General features: G+C 50.5%; 1 protein-coding gene across 1 annotated transcript in view; it reads right to left on the bottom strand.

Annotated features, from left to right (window-relative positions):
* Positions 1 to 4,834: 4,834 nt before the first annotated feature.
* The window catches only part of SLX9 (SLX9 ribosome biogenesis factor), a 57,291-nt gene continuing 38,769 nt past the window's right edge, over positions 4,835 to 23,356 (bottom strand). Inside the window, exons 3-6 of the mRNA XM_055812350.1 lie at positions 16,843 to 16,911; positions 12,644 to 12,797; positions 7,824 to 7,892; positions 4,835 to 5,446 (exon numbers count right to left, since the gene is read on the bottom strand). Coding sequence (XP_055668325.1) covers positions 5,320 to 5,446; positions 7,824 to 7,892; positions 12,644 to 12,797; positions 16,843 to 16,911 — 419 coding nt within the window. The 3' untranslated portion in view covers positions 4,835 to 5,319. The remainder of the gene's footprint in view (positions 5,447 to 7,823; positions 7,893 to 12,643; positions 12,798 to 16,842; positions 16,912 to 23,356) is intronic.

Genomic DNA, 23,356 nt, shown 5'->3' with positions numbered 1-23,356 from the left:
CACAAAAAGGCTATGGTGAAATCCATGCTTCAGGGCATCTGTGCTCCGGGGCAAAGGCTTGATCCAGTGATTCACCTCACCCCTCTCTTGTGCAACACCTGGATGAAAGGAGGAGTTGCTGCTGCCAATCTCATCTGCTTCCAAAACTACCAAGCAGCTTAAATTCACATGCAGTTGTATCTGCTCAGGTTCCCTGCAGCTGCTCCTGCTACATCTGCAGGAACCCATCTCTGCTTGGCTTCAGATGGACGCGTGCTGTAGATAAAGGGCAAAAGAAACAGATGTGAGCGTGCAGTGGCTTCGTAAAGCGTGGAAAATGTAAGGATCAGGCAGGGTAGAGGGCATGTAGTGGGAGAAATAATGCCACGCAGGGAAAAGGCTCGCTGCACTTGCTGGAGCATGCAAGAGGGAGGAATGGCAGAAGGTCCCAAGTGCTGGGTCTCTGCTCTGCCAGCTACGCTCAGTTCTGCCCCTGTCCCATCAGGGGTGGAAGGAGCAGGAGTCACTACAGCTTGAACCCTCTGGAGCTCCCCGAGCACTGGGCCAGCCATGCTCCCTGCAGCGGGACTGCTGAGGACTGTCTTCATGGCTGGAGGGAGCCTGTTGTCTGGATCAGTCCCCGAGCTGAGCACTGCAGCCCCCTCCCTGGCAAGCCATGCTGGGCACAGCACGCAGGGCCTGAGGTGGAGGAAGGAAGTTCAGTGTTAAACTTGCTATTCAAAGGAAAAATCTGGCTTCCTCATGCCCCAGGATCTCCGTTTCCACGACTCCCCATACTCCCCAGGAAGCCAACGCGTACACAGTGGAGCTGGACGGGTGCTCCAGGTCACAGGGAGGCAACCAGGACCTGGGCTGCAGCAAGGACAGCCATGGTCAGGCTGAGTGACAGCCAGCCGGGTCCCAGACAGACGCTCCTGTGGGCTGGGGCATGACTCAGCTCACAGCCCAGCCCTGTTGGAGGTTAGGATGAGGAGTTCAGGTCTTTTTTTCTGAGCCGGAGGACATCTCATCCCCATACAGCAAACCTACAGATGCACCCCCAAACGACTCTGCAGAAGTTCAAGGCTTGACGTGCCTCTGGGGACAGACTGGCCAGTGGCTGTGGTGAAGACGTGCCAGGAGGGAGCCAGCCCAGGCGTGCCCTGGCCAGGGAGCAGAGAAGAGCAATGACCCTGCAGACCATACTCCCAGTATTGCCACTGGTCCTCACCAGCTGCCACCAACACACCAAATACTGGGTGAGGAGCACAGCTGAGGGCTGAAGTTGCATCAGACCAGGGCATGACCCGGAGACTGCTGCCAGCTGGTGGAGAACCTGGGAGTCATCTCAAGGAGCCCCTGGCAGCCCCCCAGCCCCCCTGCTCCCAGCCAGCAGTAGGCACAAGCCACCTGAGAGCATCCAGCAGATCACATAAAGGAAGGATGGCTGGGCTCACTCAGCCAGCTCAGCCAGCGGGTGCCTCCCGGGGTGCAGACCAAGGTCTCGCTGCACGTTGGAGGCTGTTCCTGGGTCTGGCACAGGTGCAACATGTGTCAGAACTTGGGATCAAGCTCAGGAACCCACAGGATGAAGGTAGCTCTGCATGGCTGGCAAACAGCATCCCTGCCAGATGTCCAGCTCTTTCTCCTCAGCCACCCCAACAGAAGGCTTCGCTCCCGTGACAGGTGATTACACTGCACGGATGAAAGGCAGGGTGATGGTCCGTTTTAGGGATCCAAGTGCAGACTGCTCATCCAGCCAGCAGCCCCCTGGCAGAATCCTAGGATCTCTTCACCGGCTCAGCAAGACTCAGGAGAAAGCAAATTAATCTGTCATGTTCCCATTCCTCTCCTCCACAAATTAGTGTTGGCATGAAGGAGGCGGTGCCGACAGCAAGCCCTCCTGTCATCCAAGAGAGGGTACTACCAGTATCTACAAATGCTGTCCTGCCTATACCCTGCAGTGATGCTGCTGCCCCTGATTTCCCTACGCCAGCCCAATGCACCATCCCAGCGCGTTTACTGACAAAGCCAGTTTGACCAAAGCAGCATGGATTAGCCGTTTTTTGCAGTCCCTTACAGACTGTATTTACCGGGAAGGTTCAACTCCACCTGGGAAGCAGGAAGGGCAGCACTTCCAGGAATGAGTTCCCAGCCACAGGCCACCAGACAAGTTGCAGGCACAGCAAGAGGCTGCCAGCTTGGTGGAAAACCTAGGAGCAAAACTCCCAGGGTGCAAAACTCTTGACAAACCTGGGAGCTCCGCTGGGCTCACCCACCTGCCCCCAGCCACCACAGGCTTTCCCTGGCAGCCTCAGAGGCAGCCAGCTCCCTCCCGCTGGTACCGGCAGCGCCGGCATGTGCCTCAGTGCCAGGGCTGGCAGGGGTTATGCTGGTAAAAGTCATCACACATGCTTAGCGCTACGAAAAAACCAAAAACCATGGGGCCAACACTGCTCATCATTTCAACTGGAGTGTAAGCAAAAGTCGTCTACCTGGCATTAAGTTGTATTTTCCACATGCAAAAGGGATGGGGGGACTCGCTCGCACAAGATCTGGACGGAAAACCTTCAAGGCCAGAAAAGGCAGAAGGCGGAAGGAAGGCGGAGGGAGGCTATGTACTTGCACTAGGGACTTCCTTGGGTTAGACAAAGGGTCGGGGCCAGGTCTGTGTGACTCACCACGCTTTTCTGAGACCTGCTGCCAGCCTGATGCAACCCCTGCTGCAGCAGGAACAAAGCACAACGGCCCATCGCCGGTACCAGGGAGAAACATGGGAGCTGCAAGAGCTGCTATAAAAAGATATCCTTTTGCAACCTGTGAACTAAAGACACTACACATGAGCTGCTGGTAGAGGAGAATCCCCTTCCACCCACCGCTTTGGGTGCTTTGTGTGTAGCAGAAAATATCTGCCGGTACCACCAGATGGACAGGATACTGAGGCTTCTGCTTTCAGACATGGTTCTGCGAGCAGCCTTCGAAGGCGAAATCACCAAAAAGAAAGAACACAGCTGGAAAAGTAGCCCCAAATTTTTGCAGTCCCAAGTTTGCAGCGCATTCGCTACTTACTCACTTTTCTAAGTCTAGAGCTGCCGGGTCAGGCCCCCACCCTCCCCTCTGGCACAACTACTCCTTACAGCTTGGAAGCTATTTTTTCCCACCCTGCTATCTAAAAAAAAAAATTGGCGTGAAAGCCTTTATCATCCTGAAAACATGCCAACTGCGAAGGCGACTCTGTGTCTCAGACGCCTGTTTCCTGGCAGATTTTAAGTCCTTTGCTCAACTGCTAGCATGGCGGGGGCAGGAGATGCCTGCAGCAGCAGGCTGTGAACTGTCGTTTCAAACCATCGTATGTTTAACTGCTGCTAAATACCCAGGAGACCAACGTTTTCAAACAGCAGGCGAAGAGCTAGACATGCAGCCAAGTGGCGTTGGCCCATCCAAGGTAAAGAAAAGGTGTGAACGTGCTGCGGGGTGATGCCGCACGTGGAGACGAAGGGCCACCAGCACAGGTACAGCCGCCAGGCAGCGCTGGGTAGGGTCACCCGGCTCCGCACCTCTGCCAGGTCCGTCACCCCTTCGCTTCCCAGGTAATAAGGCTTCAGCTCTGTTGGCTCCCAGTAGTTTGAAGGGAAAGGATGGGACCCAACAACCAGGCTGAGTAGGGGAATGTAAACCATATTCAGAGCTTGAACTCCACGCTGGCCCAAAAGAAATACAATCAGATACCAGTAAGACAGCCAAGGAACCAGCCAGGAGGTGGGGAGACATTTCGAGCTGTCTGACCCCACCACAGCCCTCTGCTTTCCAGAGCCTGGGTCCCGCAGGGCATCACAGCGCCCGTCAAACAGCACAGCGGTGTTCACCTCCCAGCACCGACTCCGGATCAGGAGAGAGGAGAGCCCTGCCACCCTCTGCCAGCCTGAGCAACAGGGTGGAGGATGGGACATAGCCAGCATCTCTCCGTGGCCTCTGCCAGCAGGACTCTCCTGCCAGGCCCTGGGGGAGGAGGGGTGGCATGGTGACATTCCTCTAACAACTAGCGGGATCAGCAACAGCGTCTGCACTGCCAGGGTTAAGAGGCAGGCATTAGAAAAACTGCCTTTGTTCAACAGTGCAAGCCTAGAGGGAGAAAGGAAAAAAAAGCATCTGTTACTAGTGATGCAAGAGACCGATATGATCAAGGTGCCTGCCTCTCCCGCTGCAGCTGGTTTTAGGCACAAACTTGGATACGAGTCAGCTGCAGCTTCCCTGTTTTGTCTGGGCATCAAAAAGTGAATTTCTTTCTTAAGGGTTTCAGATGCTTTGACCTGACATAGGCAAGCTGCTTTTCCAAGTTTAAGAAGCATCAGAATACTTCTTGTACGGTTCCAAAGACAGCACTGATATTTTAGGGTGTCAGACTGGGATCATCTCAGATAGGGAATGGCCCTGCCTTCAGCTGTCCCCATGAAAATTCACTGGAGTTTTGTGAAAATTGGTGTTTGGTAGAAGGAAAGGCCTCTCCCTGCTGCAGCGGTTCCCAAACCCAAACACGTAAATGACTGGCTGAAGTTCACAGTCTGCAGCCAGGACACATTTTGGGGATGCTTCCTATAGAGCAGGCCAAGCAGGGAACACAACACCGGCCCAAAGTGACCAGCGTCACCCACGGAAAGCACACACTTCCAGGGTAGGAGGAAGGCAAGTCTGTGAGTTAGATGTGTTCTGCAATGAATTCACACGGCTTCTGTGGCACGCTGCAGCAGCACTCTAGTGGTTTACTGTACACATGGAAAAAACCACTGTCATTTTTCCAGTGATGGGAATAAACTCGTATTTCAATTAGTATTTACCAAAACAAGAGCCAGACAAATTCTGTACTCTCTGAAAATGTGTTTATTCCAAAGCTAAATTTCTCACATAAAACAATGTCTCTGAACAGCAGCGTCGGTCCTCACACAGATCAACAACAGCCTTCTGGGCTCCAGGGCTTGGGGTCTTGACCCATCTCAAGAGAAAATCTCAGAAAGCGGAGGGAAACAACAGCAAACAAGATAAATTGCCACTGCTCACAAGATGAGAAAAAGTGCCAAGGCACTTCGCACGGAGCTTGGTGTCTGCACAAAGATCTCACAGAACACCCTGCTCTCTGCAGGCTGCTTGCTAAGGAGCAGCTGCTACTGTCAGGAGAGAACTGCATTATTCCTGCAGACAGAAAACAGGACTGTTGGATTTAATAATCTGCTGAATTGCTTCCAAGGACTGAAGTGGCTGAGAGGTCATGTTAGCGATGTGCTCTTTTGCAGCCTGGAGCCCTCGCACCAGCTCCAGCACGCATGTTTGGTCCCAGCTGACACCCTAGAGGGGTTTACCTTCTTCCTCTTGCCTCAGCCTCTTGGAGAGATGCTCGCTGATGGCCATGAGCGGGTTGGCTCTGTACCTGGGATTGGTGATGACCTCATGAAACCGAGTCACCTCTTCTTCCCTGAGGAAAGAAAAACAACACACAAATGCTAAGTGCCTCGTGCAAAAGGAACTGAGCAGATAAGAACTCATAAAGCAGCGAGTTTCTGTACAGACAGAACAATGCTGGGTATAAACCTCAGAAAGAAAAAGTGCAAGACAGAAACCTAATTTACCGAAGGGCAAAGCTCAAATTGCTGCCAGCTTCATGGGAGCCAGAGACTTGATCTCATGCCACAGAGCCTGAAACAATCATGTTAGTGTCCAGCATCACTTGCAAATGTTTTTTTTAGAGCTTTTCCATAGTAAATCAGGAACAAGAGACTGTGAGTAGCTGGTAAATCACTAAGAATGAAAACTACTTCACATTGCACTAGCACAAAAGCAGATTCTGCTTTTGAGAGCCCATCTACCGACTCTTTTATTGCTCAGTGTAGAGGCTCGGCGATCCTATGTGCAGTACTAGTTAGACACCATGGGAGGAGCATGACAGAATTACCTCTGCATGCTCGGTCACAGCTGGTTGCTGTGGTAATGGTCTTGTCTTAAAAAGCAAGCAAGCAGGGAGGAACAAGAGAAAAACAGGAGTGTAAAAAAAACCCAGTGAGTTTTCACGTAAGTTGCATCTATTGCAGCCTCCCCATCTCCCTCAGACACACTCTCCACAGCCCATCCAGACACACATCTCCACGTTCTCAGTAGTTTCTGCGGATCAGCAGAGCACTCTCCAGCTTGCAGCATGCAGCTAGCTCCCTCCCCAGTACAGCCCTTCCCTTCAATGCCAGCCCTGCCCCTGTCAGAGGAACAGAGGAGCCAAACCTGAAGCTTGGGTTGTGGCAGGTGGGGCAATAAGGTGAGGCTTAGGGAAGCTCCAGTCCTAACTATCATCTGGGAAAATAAACCTCAAGACCTTCCTCCAAACCTTGTCCCTCCCAAGAAGCACAGACTTCCCAGACCACTGTGGCAAGACACGCACCACTGCTCGGTGCAGCCGTACAGCTTTGGGCAGAGGAGAGGAGCGGGGCACGCAGGGGACCAGCAGCTCGCTGATACAGAAGGCTGTGGTGGAGATACCTATTTGGATTTAGACCTGCATACAAGTGTTCCTCAAGCAGTGCTCCTCACCCATGAGTTCCAACACAATGAGACACTCACTGGTGGCCCTCAGGGCCTGGCCTTCTGCAGTAAGCCAAGGAGGGACTCATCCAGAAAGGCAGAACTGAGCAAGAAAGGCATCCCGGCACCGACACCGGCCAGTTTCAGACACAGAAGGGTATTCACAGAGTGTGCTGGAGAGCAGTGCTGGGATCTGTAGCCTGACTGTTCTCCTGAACGTCAGTTTGAAGTTGAATGGCTCAGAACTGATGGAAATCCTGGAAACATGGATCACAGAAAGCAAACACTGCCAGATCACAGTGCTTAGCTCCAGGAGAGCTGCGCTGAGGGGAAATGAAGTTCTTGATGCCTGGTGGCAGTACGAAAGAGGAGTAAGGACTTGCCAGACCAAGTCCAGGAAGCATTTAGTGCTTCATTTTACAAGAAAAGGTTTGGCAGATGCCAGCGGACAGCTGTCATCATCAGGGACGTATGGCAAGTTAAGCTAGCATGCCAGAGGTGTTCTAACAGAACAGCTGTAGCTCCTGATGCTATAGCTCCTCAGCTACACAACTGCAGGAGGCTTTCCTGAAGGGATCAGCTAGAGCTCCAGGGGCCTGGCATCATAAGAGACTCAGCCACAGCTGGATGTTGCAGCTCCCACTCAGCAAGCTGAGACAAGGAACACACCACCTGGCTGATAACCACATTGTCCATGCTGCACAGATGAACACGGTACAGACATACTCACTTGGTACAGCCAGAAATGACAATCGTGGCCAGGAGGAAAAAGATGACAGCTGGTGTGGGTTTGTCCTGAAACCCCACAGGCCATACCCAGGAAGCCCAAGCCATCGTTTTCTTTTTAGTGAGACAGGGAAAGTGAACTCTTAAAGGAGCAAGTGCAGTTTCCTGAGCTCTCTAAAATGAGTTAGATTTTACATGAGACAGAAGCCGAAGCAGACTGAATCCATTTAGAAGTGACCGAGTCTGACAGGGACTAAGACAGAAGGACATGCACAAACATCCTGCACTATGTAAAGGGGAAAATCAAAGCTTCCACCTCTTCTAAGGCCTTCAGGTGTGCAAGACTAAAACACTGGTTGCCTAAAGAGGTTGTGTGATCTCCAACCTTGGAGATGTTCAAAAGCTGTGTGGACGTGGTCCTGAGCAACCAGTTCCAGTTCCAGGTGACCCTGCTTGAGCAGGGGGGTTAGACCAGGTAACCTCCAGAGATCCCTTCCAGTCTCAACCATTCTGTCATGCTCCACAGGAGGTGGACACTCTGAGAACTTGGTACTTACAAGAGCCGGTGTTTTTGAGCTTGTTTCATCAGACAGAAGTCTGCTGGTTCTGCCTTTGCTTTTACATGGCTGTGGAGAGAAAAAATAAAACAAGTTGAGTGAGTGTTACAGAGGAGTGGTAATTTAGCAATTGCTGTGGAGATGGGAAGAGTCCAGGGATTCTGCATCTGCCTTCCCAGAAAGTATAGGTAATTGTCCTGTATGGCAATTATCCTGAAAGGCAATTATTTCCATAACCAGACAGTAATGGAGATGCAAACTTCTTTTGCCACAGACTGACAACAGCTTAGGAGTCAGGACTGAATGGGCAGGAGGTAAATGCACTAAAGAAAAGTCAGATCACTTAGTTCCAGAGCTGGTCATTAGCTGTCCCTGCCCAGATCACTTTCTGCTTATCACTAACATCCAGGCCAAACCGATACTGTTGCTTAAAGAAAAGATCCCATTGAACTTCCCCTCACCACCAGGCACACGTCACCTCTGCACATCTCATGTTCCTCGCTAACGCTGCAGAGCTCCAGCGTCGGCAGATGTCAGTTACAGCCACACGGTTACTTATCGAGAACAGGGGACTGCCAGCCCTGCTTTGGACCCTGCAGCGGGACCACTGGGGTATAAGGTGTCGCTTATATTTTAAGATGAAGAACAGTAATATCCCTTTCTCCCTGTGAATGCATATCCTGGTCAAAGGTCGCCAGTTTAAGTCAGCTGCAGATTAGCTAGAGTGAAAGCACAACGGCAGAGCTTCAGCTTTGGCCACCAAACACAGGTTGGAAGAACCCCATGAAGTTACGAGACGATGGACTCGTGGGCACGCAGGATGGTGCACTGCGTGCAGCTGAGGCACAGCAGCAAGCACAGATCTGCACTCTCTTGACATTTCTTACTCCTGGGCAAAGTCCAAGGAGACCAGAGGTGTAATCCCATCCTGCACAGGATGCTGGAAGCACGTGGTGCCTGATGCCAAGCAGCAGCAGAGATTTCCACAAAGCCAAGCGCTGAGCCCAAGCAAGGGACACGCAGGAAGAGCAGCGACTGCTTTTGGGACTTGAAGTGCGCAGGGGGAGCTGCTGCCAGAACCGGACATTAAGGAAAGGAGAAGAAATTTCCGTTCTTCAGGATTACATAGATACAGAAGTAAACAGGAGAAGCAAGTGGGGAAGAGGGTCTGCCTCCACAGAGCAGCTTCCCTCCGGTTCGCCCTGGGGCTGAGCCCCAGCACACAGCCCAAGAGGGGAAGAGGGTCTACCTCCCACCCCTCTGCTGGGGCTGAGCTCAGGGAGGAACCTTCCCTTACTGGTGGGTGCTGGGGGCCAGAGCCTCCCCTGCCTGATCTGCCCCAGAGCCCTTCAGCTTTCTCAAGGTTAGGAAACATGACAGCCCCTCACCTTCTCTTCAAGACAGCAGGATCGGGTCTCTTCTTGGCAGTGTTACAGTCATCTCCTCTTCCTATTTCCCTCCCTGACCTGTTACCCTCTGTCCTTTTATTCTGCATTTCCCCCCCCCATTCTTCCTTTCCTCCTCCTCCTCCCTTGACCCATATTCCTTCACCCCACTCGCTTTCATCATCCCTTTCTACTCCGGTCAGCTCCTGCTCCTTTTCCTCATCTCTCCCTCTCCCCATTCTGGCCCATTTTGTTATTCCTCAAGGGGGATGCTGGTTGACCCAAGCTTCTGAGGGCTGCTCTCAGAATTACCCCCGGCCCAGCACAGTGTGCGCCAGCATCCAAGCTCCCTGCCAACCCAGACAAACGCAGACAGCGTGGATGTATGTCAGCCAGCCTTTGCAGCGCAGAGCCTAGGCAGGAAAGGGCAGCCAGGCAGATCAATGCCTGCGTGCTGCTGCTCCTGTACCCTTCAGTCCCTCTCGAGGTCACCCCAGCACTGGTGCCATTACACAACAGGCCTGAGAGCTCACCAGGAATGGCAATCAGCAAGAGCAGACAAACAGCTACAGGGGTTTGAGCAGCTCCCATCACACTGCTGCGTCCACCGATACTGCAAGACACGGAGTGAGCAGGAAGGATCTCTGCTCTCTTCATGTCTGTTAACTGCTCAGCACAGGGACAATTTCTTGTCCCAGTTTGCCGGGATCGTTCACAGAAGCACAGACAAATTCCTTCTCAAGTTGGACGGCAACCCGTGGTCACCAGAGTAGGGGCTTGCCAAATCCACGTGTGCCACCGAGTCGCCGTGGCAGACCTTTCAAAGATGAGTCGCTCTGCAGATGGAGGCAACGCTTAAAGGAAAGTTCCAGACTCCATCCTGGGCTGTATGAGCCCACGAGCCCCAGAGGCTGTGCCTCCCAGGACAGCTTCCTCCGCAGCACACTGCGAGGGCGCGGGGCTGCCTCAGGCTCTGCAAGCCCCACTTTTGCTTTCAGCCACCCCGGTATTTTAAAGGGCTTGGTGCTTCGGAAGGCTTTTCAGTTCCACTCGATAGCTCTGTCCTGCTCGTCTGGCAAGTTCAAAAGGCTGCTGCCTGAATTTCCCCCATTACACCACCAGCACGCTGCCTGCTCACTTGGACCACGTTAGTAGCCCTGTTTCATTACACTTCATTGCATTCATTCATTATAAAACAGAATAAAAACCTCACTGTAATGCTCTCTTACCCAGCAGGAGATCAAATTCCTGGAGAATCTAATCTTTTATTAATAATGCTGACAAATCACCAGAGTATTACCCTTCATTTATGTAATGATTCAAATCCTATAAAAGCCTCCTCTGATTATTTCAAACACTTACGCACACACAACCTCATGCAGCCCAGGAAGCCACAGGCTAGCAAGGGGAAGAGGAGCACTGCAGCTTCTCCATGACAGTACCAAGGGGGACTGCTTTTTGGTTGGCATGTCGCAGGCAAGCTGGGTGACACCAGTCAAGCTCCCGCCTCCGCTGTGTGACTGCAAATGGTGCTGGCCAAGCCCCAAATTCTCAGCCAGGGCTGGGCTTCTCTACCCTGCTGCGCCACAGGCCCACTGAACTTTCTAGACACTAGAGCCTTGCAGCCGAAGTGAAGAGTATGAGCTCAGGCTTCCAAAAGGAGAGCAGGGCTGCCATACTCGCACAGGAGGCCTGGTTTGGAGAGAGAGAGGGAGCTGACAGCACTTCTCTGAGGACGTCAGGCTGGAGGTTCGTGCAAGACCACCAAACGCTTCCACGTGTGCCACACATCCTCTGCCACGCGAGCCTCCTGCTTGCACTGAACCCGCCACTTGCCAGATATGTTTGATGTCCTTTATCTCTCATACTAGGAAAGAAGAGGAACTACTTCCTAACCACATCACACTTGATTTTATAGACTATTATATTTCCAAGCCTCTTTGCCTCTATCTCCTGTTCAGGCCGAGGACTCCCTAGCTCACTTAGTCACCCCGTGCGCAGAAGCTGTGCCAGATCCTCCACCATCATCCCTGTCAGCCGTCTCTGAGCCTTTTCCAGTTCTACCCTGTCTTTTGAGTGGGTCAGGAATTCCAGGCTGCAGCAACATCATGTATTTGTACTAGATTATGCAGCCACCTGGGAAAGCAATACCCAAAGGAAGCACCTTACCTGTCCTCCCTTCCCTGTATGTACTTTCTGCAAGCCACTCTCTTGGAGAGCAGGGGCTCAGCCTCCAAGGGGGCTGGGGGAAAATGATGAGGGGGAATGACTCCTGAACACAGCCTGGAGTCCGCGACCACACGTAGTTGTAGCACATCCTCACAGAAAGAGGACAAAGCCACCTACTCAGGCTTGGGCTAAACCTTGGCCCAGAACTCCATCCAACCAACCCTCAGTGCTCTGCAGGACTTTAAACTGCGCGCACTTCTGCCGTTCATTCCCACCGAAAGAGAGGGCAGGCTGACTGAATGGCTGCATAAAGAAAGAACGAAAAAGAAAAATAATGCTATTCAAAGAATTAGAAGCCAAGTTAAGGAAGGAAATATTTTCCCATGCTTAGATGCAAGGTTCATAAGCTGCTGTTTGTCTGAGGAGTGGCTTTCCAGAAGCACAGGGAACTGCCAACTTAGCCACACTCTGTAGGTGGGTGTCCCACCTGGGTCGAAGTTTATTTCTGGGGCATCCAGCGAGTCACACGAGGGTTCATGGTATCTCCAGCCTTGATCTGCCACCAAAGAGGAGGCTGCTTTGCCAGACAGACGCCTTTTTGGCTGTTCTCTAATCCAAATGCTTTCTTATTATGGTCAAAACAAGTTTCTAGTCCAACCCCTACTGAGCAACTGGAGAGGAGGCACAAGCGTTTGTGCGGCATGCACAGCATTTTTATTCTGCACTCGGGGATGCAAAAGCAGCGGCAACACTGGCCAGATGTTCAGGCAGAGCACTGCATTAAAAAGGAGAAAACACAAGGGCAACCAGAACCCACCCCACAGCTGGCTGGGATGGTCGACACGTGGGTGTCAAGAGGATCTGAAATAGCCCTTCTCTTTCAGCACAGTAACGTCTGCAAGGACAGAATGGCAGGCTGCAACACCTCAAGTCCAGATTCTTAGGGCAGCTCAGCAGCATTACACTCTGGACACTTGTGTATCACTCCTGCGACGTCCAGGACATGTAGTTGCTCCCAGCCGGCCTCGTGCCAAGCCTCAGCTGAGCAACACAGCTTCCCTCTTAGCTGTGGATTCAGAGGATATGTTTAAGCTTTTTTCTTGTGGTGAGCGAAGCATGCAAAGGGGTGGAGTTGAGACTGAGGCCTGTTGTCCTGGCTATTGGCACGGAGCTTGCATTGCCCGTAGCTACAACAAGCTGAACCGAAGGACACTCGATCCTGCAGGAAAAAGGGAAATACACAGCCCATCCCGAAATGGCACGTACCTCTTGGGTGGCTTCCTGCCCCTGCCACCTGTGGTCAGGTCACAGAGCTCAGGCAGGGCTTCCATCAACGGCTGCATGTCTCCCACCACAGGTGTCGCCTTCCGCTTTGCTTCGGCTTTTTGCTTCTGCTTGGCTAGCTTCACACTTTCTATTTCTGAATCAGAAACAAGACATGACTGGAGGACAGGGAAGCGTTTTTAAGAGATAACCTTTGAGCTAAGAAATTCATAGGCTGCTTCACCATCTACAGGAACAACAGGCCAGCAGTGATTTAAACCAGTTGAAGACTGAAAATGCAGTTGGGTAGCTCCCTCCCTTGCTGTTTGCTTATAACCATATACATCTCTACTGATATTTGCAATGGGAAGTGAAATTCCCTGACCGATTTTGCCTGAACTGTTTCCATCCCTTGCACTGTTCATGGCTCACAGCAACATGGCAGGAGACCTGGGGTGGAAAAAACCATGCTGACCTTGCATGGAACTAGGAGAGGGGAAGGGACAAACCAAATACACTCGGCTCCACATGTGGCATTAAACAGTCATAGCCCCATCTCTGCTTTGCTGCTGGGACAAAACAATGGTCTCCTAGCACAGGCTGGAAAGATGGACTTAATTTCAGTTGTTTGCTTAGTTTGAAGGAAGTCAAGGTCTCACCTTCCTGACTCATGGTAAAGCTCAAGCAGACAGATGCTGGATGAACTGGGCCCTTAAGAAAAGCACTGTGCCAAGAGGCAGACCCAGAGGCTCTTCCTCGAGGCCACATTTACCCGTCTCCCTGCAGCAGCTCTGAGCAAGGCTGTGGGCACATAAGGCACATTACGGCACTCTCCCTTCTTGGCTGTGGGAGGTGGGCATTGACAGTGGCAGGCTTAAGCTTAAAGCTCCCTGGTGTAGAAATAGGTCCCACAGCTACACAAGCCTTACAGAGCCAGCAACCTCCAGGCTGAGCCCCAGCAGAACATGTTCCCCTCTAGGACAGCCCAAAAAAGCCCAGCCCTGCTACAAGCCTCCAGCTCAGCTCCAAGATGCCCCAGCCTGTCCCAGAAGCCCCTTGGTGATGATGATGCCAGAAACAGCTAGAGCTCAGCGGGTGCCATGAGCTCTTTTTCCTTCTGCCAGGTGACCAGCAGGCCTGGAAACCCACTGCACTGCACTGCCACCCCCGAGGGGTACGGTACCGGTGCGCTGGGGTGCACGATGGAGGACTCCACCTCCTCCACATGCACCCCACGGAGGCCGCAGCAGCAGGAATGGGCTTCTGCTTATTGACTTGGACGACGAGCGTATTGCAAGGACGAGCCTCAGCACTGAGCTAGAAACTCCTTGTCTGGACATGGCAGAGTGCGGCACCAGCAGCTGTGGGGCCAAGCTGGCGACACAGGGAGGCCAAGAGCTTCCAAAGCAGCATGGCCACAGAAACAGGACTAAATCAGCACAAGTATTTTTGGTGGGAACACAAAAGCAGCCAGTCCCACTTACAGACTGCAGGCAAGATGCCACCTGCAATTCTGGGTCTAATCCTGCTGCCCACATTCAAGAAAGCAGAACTCGAATTCACTGGCTAGCCACATCAGGGGAGGGAAAGCTCAGCTGGCTCCTTTCATCTTTGTCTTCTACTTATATCTTTGTCTTGTTTGCTCCCCAGCTTGGCCGAGTTGAAGAGCAACAGTTTTTCATGAACTGAAATTTTGCTGTACGTGGATGTTTGTGACAAATATGGATTGTAAACGCTTCTCCTCACAGCCATCTCTGCCAAGAACACAGCTTTCTGTTCTGCATCGCTTCTTTTTTTGGTCTGGCTTTATGAAGCTGACTACTTCAGTGCTTTCATAAACAGTATGTGCTCGAAATTTTCAGACACCTGATTCTGCACAAACATCCCAAATTCTTTTCCTATGAAGTCTTGTTCGTCTGAAGAGCCATGCGATATATGTATTTTTAAATGTGCATACTTCTAATGTCTGAAGAATTGCATAATCTTTTTCCCCCCTCTAGTCTCTCCTGAAATGATTTACTGGAATGGAAGAAATCTCCAAGTTCTGCATTTGCACTACTGAGCTGAACTTTAGTTCCCAGGGTCTCGGCAGCCAGCGTCACAAAAGCAGCCCTGGGACAAGAAGAAACAACAAACCCTTGGGAAGATTTAGGAAAACAGAGATATAATGATAACAACTTCAGCAGCCCAAGTCAGGTTCTCTTTTGGGGGGCAAAGACTGCAAAACCCACAAAGAATAGGCAGTTATTTGCATCAGATAAAAATAAATGCATTTCAGTTGACCGCAGCTCTTTTAAGGTCACAATGTTAGAATACCAAGTTTCATTTAAAATTCTCCGTCTCTGGAAATACCAGTTCATTTCACTCCATCAGCTAATAATAACAATATCAGTTTCTTTATTGATGTTTATATAGGCTCATTCCAGCTATACCATTTTTCTCAATAACAAGCTGCACACCTGGTACCAACACTTGCTGAATTTTCTTACAGAAACCCCCAGGTACCTGCTACCCTTAGCAAAGCATTTGCTAGGGAATGCTGGTGTTTGTCAGCTGGCCACAAGTTTAGTGGGGGAGTCAAGAGAGCCAGCAATTTAGGTACTTCTGTATCTGTAAAGCACTTCTAATACATAGCATCTTCTAAGATGCAGATAGTTTGGCCTGAAGTTTTCCATCTTGGTGTTCACCTCAAAGCAAAGCCTCTGCATTTCATCTGTATTCCCTCAGCTTAATAATTTCAGAGCCAAGAGAGGAGCAAAGAGGCCACAGCAGGGCTAAAATAACATACGTGATCTTGAGAAAGGCTGATGCTACAAAGGCATATATGCAGGAGGGCAGGATTAAGAGTGTAGGGATCCTGCTGCTGGCTTTTCCAAAGTGGCTGACCTTGACTAGAGGAGCAGTGCTGTCACCTAACTGCAGGAGTGTGGTCTCCATTTCTTGCAGAAGGCCCGAGTCCCATGTACCCCTTTTATTGTGGATTCTGTCATAAAATGCTGCTGAGGACATGCCTTCCTCCATGGCACCTGGTACCAGGGGAAAGCTCAGCGGGGCTCCAGCAATCCCCTCCTCTGTTCCCACAACAGGGTGAGACAAGAAGAGACCTTTAAGAGCACCAAAATCGCAGCTGGCAGGCCAGATGTTAGGCCTAGCGCAGGCATCTCTGCTTTGAGCCCAGCAGGGACACTGAGGGTTGCAGATGTCAAAGGCACTTGGAAGTTGCTGGTTGGTGATAAGGAGGAGGTTTCCCTCACAGTCACTGTTACGCTACTAGCCTTTTATATAAGAGGAGCCAGAGACACCTTCACCGCGACTGGTGAAATGGCAGGTCGATGGCCCTGAGCTCAGAGCTCAGGAGCAGACAGCACATGGCGCAGCAGAAAGCCACGTCCCTCAGCCCCAAACACGGTCTGCCAGCAACTCTGTTGGGCAAGAAGGTGTTAAGAGAAAAGCCTGTCCCAAAACAGCTCCAGGTGGCAAGAGGAATCCCTCTGCTACACCAGCTAGCACAGCATTGTCTCTTACTGTGCTGAGATAGTCGAAGCAAAAATACAGATGCTTCCCACAGGAAACAGAAGCATTTCTGCCACGGGCTGGTTTTGTTTAGGTCATATTTCACAGCCTCAAGAAAGGACAGACTGTCTGGTTAGCGGGTTCACTGACCTGTGGCATGTGGGAAAGTGCAGTAACCCAAGAGCAGTGTCCAGAGACCTCCCCTACCGAAGGGCAGGAGGGCCCACTGCAGGCTGTCACCACAGAGACCTGGGATTAGCTGGTGGCCGTGTGGGACTCGGCTCCAGGCTGTCCTGCTGTCCCTACAGCTCCACAGGGAGGAGGAGCTCCACTATACAGCCGGCCATATCTGTACTGGAGCTTTAAAAGATAGAGAAACATGCTAAACCTACAGGGGCACAGTGTTCTATCTGTATAAATAAAGGTTTTAGGTAGTCATTTACATTACACGTGGAGGAAGATCAAAAGTAGGTTTGGGACAATGACTCAATGTCAGTGCTGAACACTGAGAGACAATACCTGGGACTTTTACCCCATGTGCTGGGGAGCAGATGTGACGGTTTCTGAGAAGCACTCGGCCTCCCGCAGCACTGCCCGACGCTGCCACCCACACCCCACGTACAGGGAGATCCAACAGAGCCATGCTCTGCGATGCTCGCAGCACCGCCGTGCGTCGGAGGAGTACTTACTCTGCAGCCATCTCTCCTTCCTCAGCTTCATTTTTTCTTTTTTGGAAAGAACTGTTTTTTCTTCTAAACCTAGAAGAGAAGAGAGACATAAGATGAAGCCTGGCTCCTGTACACAAATTCAGTGCTGGACACCTCCCAAAGACAGCACAGTCCGTAATATTTTGTTCAACCCTTGATGCTTTCGAACTTGCTGGCAGGTCAGGCAGGCTGCAGGCAGACTGGGGGCTGCACCGCACCTCAACTTTTAGCCAAACATATCAAACCCAGCTCGCTGTCGGTTAAAAAATAAGAAATGGGCAAGTAGATTAGATCATCAGCCACACAGACCCTGTTTTCTCAGGCCAGGTAGCTCGAGAGACCCTTGCCCTGTTGTTCTGCACTCCTGCGTGAACCTGGCCTGGGAGCTGGCATTTCCTTCTGAAGACTGGCTGCAAGCGATGGCAGGACTTAACAGGTTCCAGAACTGGGAGCAAAAAGCAAGTTTTAATCTGAAAATACGCAGGCTGATAAAGCTAAGAAGGAAAACATGGGCTGCAGACATGCGTGAGGGCAGGAGAGGGGAATGGCGACCTGGCATCAGCACCTACCCAGACAGCACGCGGCAAGCGGGGAAGGACCGAAAAGGGTCTGAAATACGCAGATCTGTGGCAGCCCTAAGGAGCAGCTGATTACTAACAGCTTGTAAAAAAGGCTAGTACCTACTCTATACCAAATTCAGTATTTGGAAACCAGCTGTTGATCACTGATACCCAACACCAAGCAAAATAACGTCAGAGATATGTTTAATGGAGATCCGTTGCAGACGCTGTAAAAATTTATCTTATCTTCAACGTTTAAAACAAAATTGTCTTTATTCAACTTTTCTCCTACAGTGTGCTGGGAATACTGCTACAGGAGTGCCAACAGAGGAACAAGCTCCCCAAAGAACACTCCTCTCACCTTAGGTTATTCTTAAGCCTGGAAAATTAAAAATACCCTTTTTCTCCCCAAAAGAAACAGGAGGAAGGAATTCAATGCAACTCTGAAAACAACTCACTGGACAATTTCTTTGAAGCTGCAAATCTTTCAGGATTATTTAAACAAAAGCAGGGTCATAATTTAGTCATTTCAATGCCTTAAGATCAGAACAAGCCTCCTGGGGCTGGGGAGACTTTTCCATAAAGCCAACAACCACCACCATGTTTGGAGTTTCTAGAGGACACGGAAAATGAAGCTGTAGCTTTCACTGCCTTGTGTCCCAGGAAAAATATACGACCGCAGTCAATGCACCCAAGAAGCCAGAAGTCAAACCACACCTGGAAGCCATCACTTATTTACAAAGCTCAGGGATGTCTTGGGGGGTTTGTATGCCACTGATGCTGCTATCCATTTTTCCATCTCCTGCATGGAGCACTGATGCACGGACACTGTGCTAGGGCCGGGCCAGGAGGACAGCCCTGCGGGACACAGGACCAGGCAGCAACGGAGCCAAACATCTCATCACATCAAGGGAACATTTCCTCAGTCCGTTTGCTGTGGTATGAAAGCAGATGCTAAAACAACTAATTGCACGTTCCAATAACCAACTCCCAGCTACCCCCCACCTCATGTATCTGCAGTTTCAGGGGAAAAAAAAAAAAAAAAAAGCATGAACCATGACAGGCCAAAACAGGAATCACACCCCGATGATCTCTGGGGGGCTGCCCACAGGAGACCCCCCTGCCCTGGCTCGCTGGCTGCCCCAGCCTGCCCAGTGGTGGTGGGGCCGGGGAGATCTGCCCCCTTGTCTGAAAACACGCTCATTACTTCATTGGGAAAACAGCCCCTGGCAGGATTTGTTAATGAAAATAATTAAAAAAAAAAAAAAAATTCAGCCAGCTGGCCAATACTAGTAATAACATCAATTCAGATTTTTCTTTTTTTCTTTTTTTTTTTTTTTTTTTTTTTTTTTGTCCCAAATGGCAGCGGAATATTTAAGGAAACACAAAAGCTGTTTCCTTGGCAGGAGCCCAACCGTGCAGCAGGCCGGGATGGCGGCCGGCACCCGGGGCCGGCAGCCGCACATCGCCGAGGGTGCAGGGAGGGGAGCCCGATCCCTCCTCTGCCCGCCACCAGCAGCCAGCAAAGCTGCCGCTTTCTGCCCTTTCTCACTGCCCGCTCCCCGGACACCTCCGTTTTATGTCTCCCACCCCACCCCTCAGGAGGTGATCTTGCTGCTGGAAGGTGCCAAGTTGTGTTTGGCAAGTTCCAGTGGCAATGCCGAGTGCCAAAGCCGCTGGAAACCCACTGGAGAACAGCAGAGGCAGAATTTAGCTAGTTAATTAATGGCACAGACTGTCCCCAAGGTAGTCTTTTATTTTTATTTAGCTTGCAAGCACCTCTGAGATCAAAGCCAGACCGCAGATCCAGTTTAATTATTTTTCTGTGAAATCAGAAGGCTTTGGGTCCCCCCCTCTGGCCCATTCCACATGTGATTTAACAACACTTGCCTTTGAAACCTTGTGCACGGAAGAAAGGTGAGCAAACCCCACTTACATTAGCTGAGAGTAATTTACATACTGTAAACTTGAAAATTATTCTTTTTAGCGAGGATACGTTCTTTCTTCCCTCTAATCTGTGCAGTACAAAACATCTCAAATACAAACACATTAAAAAAAACCAATAGCTTTTTGCATCCTACATCAAACGTTGGATACTACTCCTGGCAGTTCTCAGGATCCTGCTTTCATGGCAGACAAGCAGATACTTTTTTTGAGTACGGCTTCTTTCGTTTCAAAAAGATAAGGTTTTTTGGTAGAGGACTTCTTAGACTGAAAAATAATAATAAATGTACATATATCTATATATGACTGCTTTTCCTAAAGGACTCCTTCAACTGAAAAAATATATATCCCACCTTAAAAAGCCCCATTTTATCCTTTCTAGGCATCTGGAAAGAAGCTGGACTGGGTTAAAGCCAGAACACTACAGGCCTCCCTGCGCCCCAAGGTCCCACTATTTAAGTTTGACTCCACAACGGAGAGGGTGAAACCCCAGGCTTCGCTGTTCCAGGAAACCACGTTGCTTCAAGGAGTTGGCTATGAGCAGAAATATCAGGTATGAGCAGAAATATGAAATAAACCTGTGCCTGTGCAACGCCACGCGAGCAGAGGAGGGTCCTTCAGCACCGGGCATCTGCTCCCCCCCATGCAAAGCTGCAGCTGAGCACCAAGTCCCCTCTTTGGTATGAGCTATTAAGAAATAGCACGTAGTATTAAGTATTATTCCCAGAACTCTGATGATACATAACAGTAAAGCTGTTGCTGCTCGAAACATAATATTTTGGCAAAACAGGGTACGGTATAAATTGAAGTTAAATAACAACAGATGTGTTAATTTTAGCCTCAGTTGTATAATAGCAGCAAAAATGAGCATATGCCTACAGCTGTGGGATGAGTTCCCCAAAGAAATTCAAAGAGTATATCCAAAAGCAGAAAACTGGGTCTGGTTTGGTTTTGGTTGGGTTTTTGTTTGTTTGTTTGTTTTGGGCTTTTGTTTGTTGGTTTTTTTTTAATTACGTGCTGACACTTGTAAATTGTCTGATACCCTTTTCCACCGAAAGAGCCTGGGAAAGGGTAACCCCAGTCTCCTGGGGCAAACACAACGGTGGTGTGACCTGACAGATGCCAGCACAGAACCACTGAAGGTATTCTCTTTCCTCTAGGAAGAAAGTTGAAGGACAACAAGGGCCAGGCAGAATGTCAGCCAAGATGTCCTCCAGCAGAGATGGTGCTCCACGGGAGCCAGCCTGGTGGCTCACTGCCCTCATGCCACCCAACAGCTCAGCTGCCAACCAGGTGACCTCCAGCTCTGCTTCTCCTCCAGAAAGCACAGACACAGAAGTGCCCATGGAGCTTGGGTCACTGGTGGGACCAAGGCTCAGAGGTGGCAAGGACAGAAGCAGTGGATTGATATCCAGGCTCTTTGCCCCCTTGCTCTTAGAGAAGCCCCCGGGTACAGCATGGTCGCCTGTACGTGGTGCACAGAGGGTTTTACCTAGTCCAAGCCCTGCCACCCTGAGCCAGCTCAGGAACCAGTGCTGGAGAAGATGACAGCCTCTGCTGGGACAGGGCAGGTTTCACCATGGATACAGCCTTTGCTTTTTATGTTCCAAAACAAGCTGCATTATTTTTGTTCACGCTTAATCATTACACCAGCATGCAGCCTTTCCTCCTGTCCCCAATGAGGAAGGCATCCTATTTAAAGTCGGATCTGCATTCTCAACCCTTCCAGATCCCCTGGTTATTTAAAGTGAAGCCTAACTCCAAGCCCAGCTTCCCATCTGAGACCCAGAAGAGCAGCGTGATCATGTCCTCACACCAAGGTCATGCCTCTGTCAGGCCTGGTAAACATCCCCGGGCTCTGACCAGCTACAGCAAGGGCACGAAACCTCCCTCTGCAGAAGAGCCGAGACTCAGCTCTAGTTAGCCGCATAAGCGCACAAGTGACATGCCATCTGAAGCGGGAGCAGTTCCCCTCAGGAGGTGACTGAGAAGTCACAATCTGCACAGCAGTCTGTGACAGGCAACTCTAGAGACAAAGTCTGTCCTCCCAAGCGATGGCTTAAGCGCTGCAGGCACGCTCAGCCCCTGCCACAAGGAAAAAGTATCTCCTCCCCCTCCTCTGCCCCAGGCCTTTCTCACTCTTCAGAAGTCCTCGGTCTTCCCACCGGCACCCTCTCAGCAGCCCTCCCCAGCACAGGGGATGACATTTCAAGGGCCAGTCTCAGACAGGCACACAGAGGATGCTCAAGGTGGCCCACTGCGTCACTGTCCTTAAAGCCAGCTGTCTGGCAGCTGGCAGGTTATTTTCATAACCAGCGCAGAAAGAAAGAGGTAATGCGTCGGGGAACCCCGATTTCTGAAGCAAGCGTGCCTCAAGGACTGCAAAATGCCTTGGCTGAGCCAGGTACTTGGCACTGCCACGTTCATGGCACAGAGAGATCCCAGAAACCACTGTAAGCCTCCCGGCCGAGAAGCTACGGCTGCCACAAGGAGCTCATCTCATCTGCCAGGTCGCAGGCTCCTCCCTAGGAAAAGTCACCTTTTGCTCTCGGAACAAGTTCGGTTTATTACAGGAATTACCCTCCCCATAAAACATGTACAGGGTATAAACATGGTGGGGTCAAAGGGAGAAATACCCCACCCATGATTTCTACGGCATGCAGCCTTCCTAGGGGAGAAATACCCACAGAAGTAGCACGGGGGACAGCAGGAGAACACGTGGCCTCTGCTTTATTTTGTTCATGAATTTCCATTAGTTCCTTCCCTGTATTACCCCCATCCTGCTGCTAACACCCTGGAGGGCAGCAAATTAGGTCAGACCCATCGTAGTCCAGGGCACCAAAATACATTTTTCACATACATTTTTCTGGTTTTGGAGAGTTTCTCATTTAAAAAAAAACTTTAAAGAAACCGTTTTTACTATCAGCATGTCCTGCTGAGTCACTGGGTAGGCGGTGAGACTGAAGAGGGAGAATGAAACACAGGATACCAGACAGACAGTGCCACTGTCTCGTATCAGACAGGCCATGCTGCTTCTCCCCTTCCTGACCAGGAAAGCATTACGAGATGCAGGCAGGACCCACGAGAGACAAAGCATCTGTAGAAGCATTTGCTGGCACCTACAGGAAGAGGAGGACTTGCCTACATCGGGCAAAGTGAATCAAGTATTGAACTTGTCTTTCAGAAAGCCTAGCTTGAAGCAAACCCAAGGGGATGAATGCTAACCACGTGACATCTACGCGAGCTCGTGAAATTCTGCATGCAGGAATTACTCTCTTTTTTAATATTTTTTTTTCTTGTTTTTTTTTTTTTTTTTTTTTCTTTAAACTACTTTGTCCTTACTACATTGCAGATGTTTTGTCTGAGTAAGTTAGGTGCTACCACTCACCATGCTTTTTTCCTGCGGCTTGCACATTTGGCTGTCATTTCTCTGGGAGTCTTGGATGACTACAGTGGGCAACAGCCAAACCAGCCTCTGTGTTCAGCAGATGTGGAGGTACATTCTTACACTGAGCACAGAAGCAGTGAATGAGACGGCAGCTCCCCACCTCTTTCTCAAATGCTTCCCTGGGCAGAGAAAAAACACCCTCTGGCAAAAGGTGCAACTGCTGAGGATGTTACCGTACCAGTGAAGGAGCTCTGCATCATTTGCTAGAAAAAGTGTCCCCAGTTGTGTGTCCTCACCAACCAGACAGGTCACCATGCTGCCTGGATTCAACAAGTCTTTGTGAGAAAAGATGCCGGATTACTTACTTCCCTTTGTATCTTTTCTACACCCAGAAAAAAACCCAGTTCTCAGTACTCCCTGAGCTGTAATATTCAAAAACCACAAAATCAAATGCAGAAAAGCTCAGCCACAGACAGGTACCCTGGGAAACACATGCCACATCAGGGACTTCGCAAGACCAAGTGTGATTTTACTTGAGAAACAGGGTTTTTTCCAGCTTTGGGAATGAGTTTGCTTTCAAGAAAAGTATTTCAATCTCCCCTTG

This window comes from Falco peregrinus, chromosome 8, assembly GCF_023634155.1.
Source record: "Falco peregrinus isolate bFalPer1 chromosome 8, bFalPer1.pri, whole genome shotgun sequence".
Taxonomy (NCBI): domain Eukaryota; kingdom Metazoa; phylum Chordata; class Aves; order Falconiformes; family Falconidae; genus Falco; species Falco peregrinus.
Note: the sequence above shows the minus strand (reverse complement) of the source record. Positions and strands in the feature narration are given on the sequence as shown.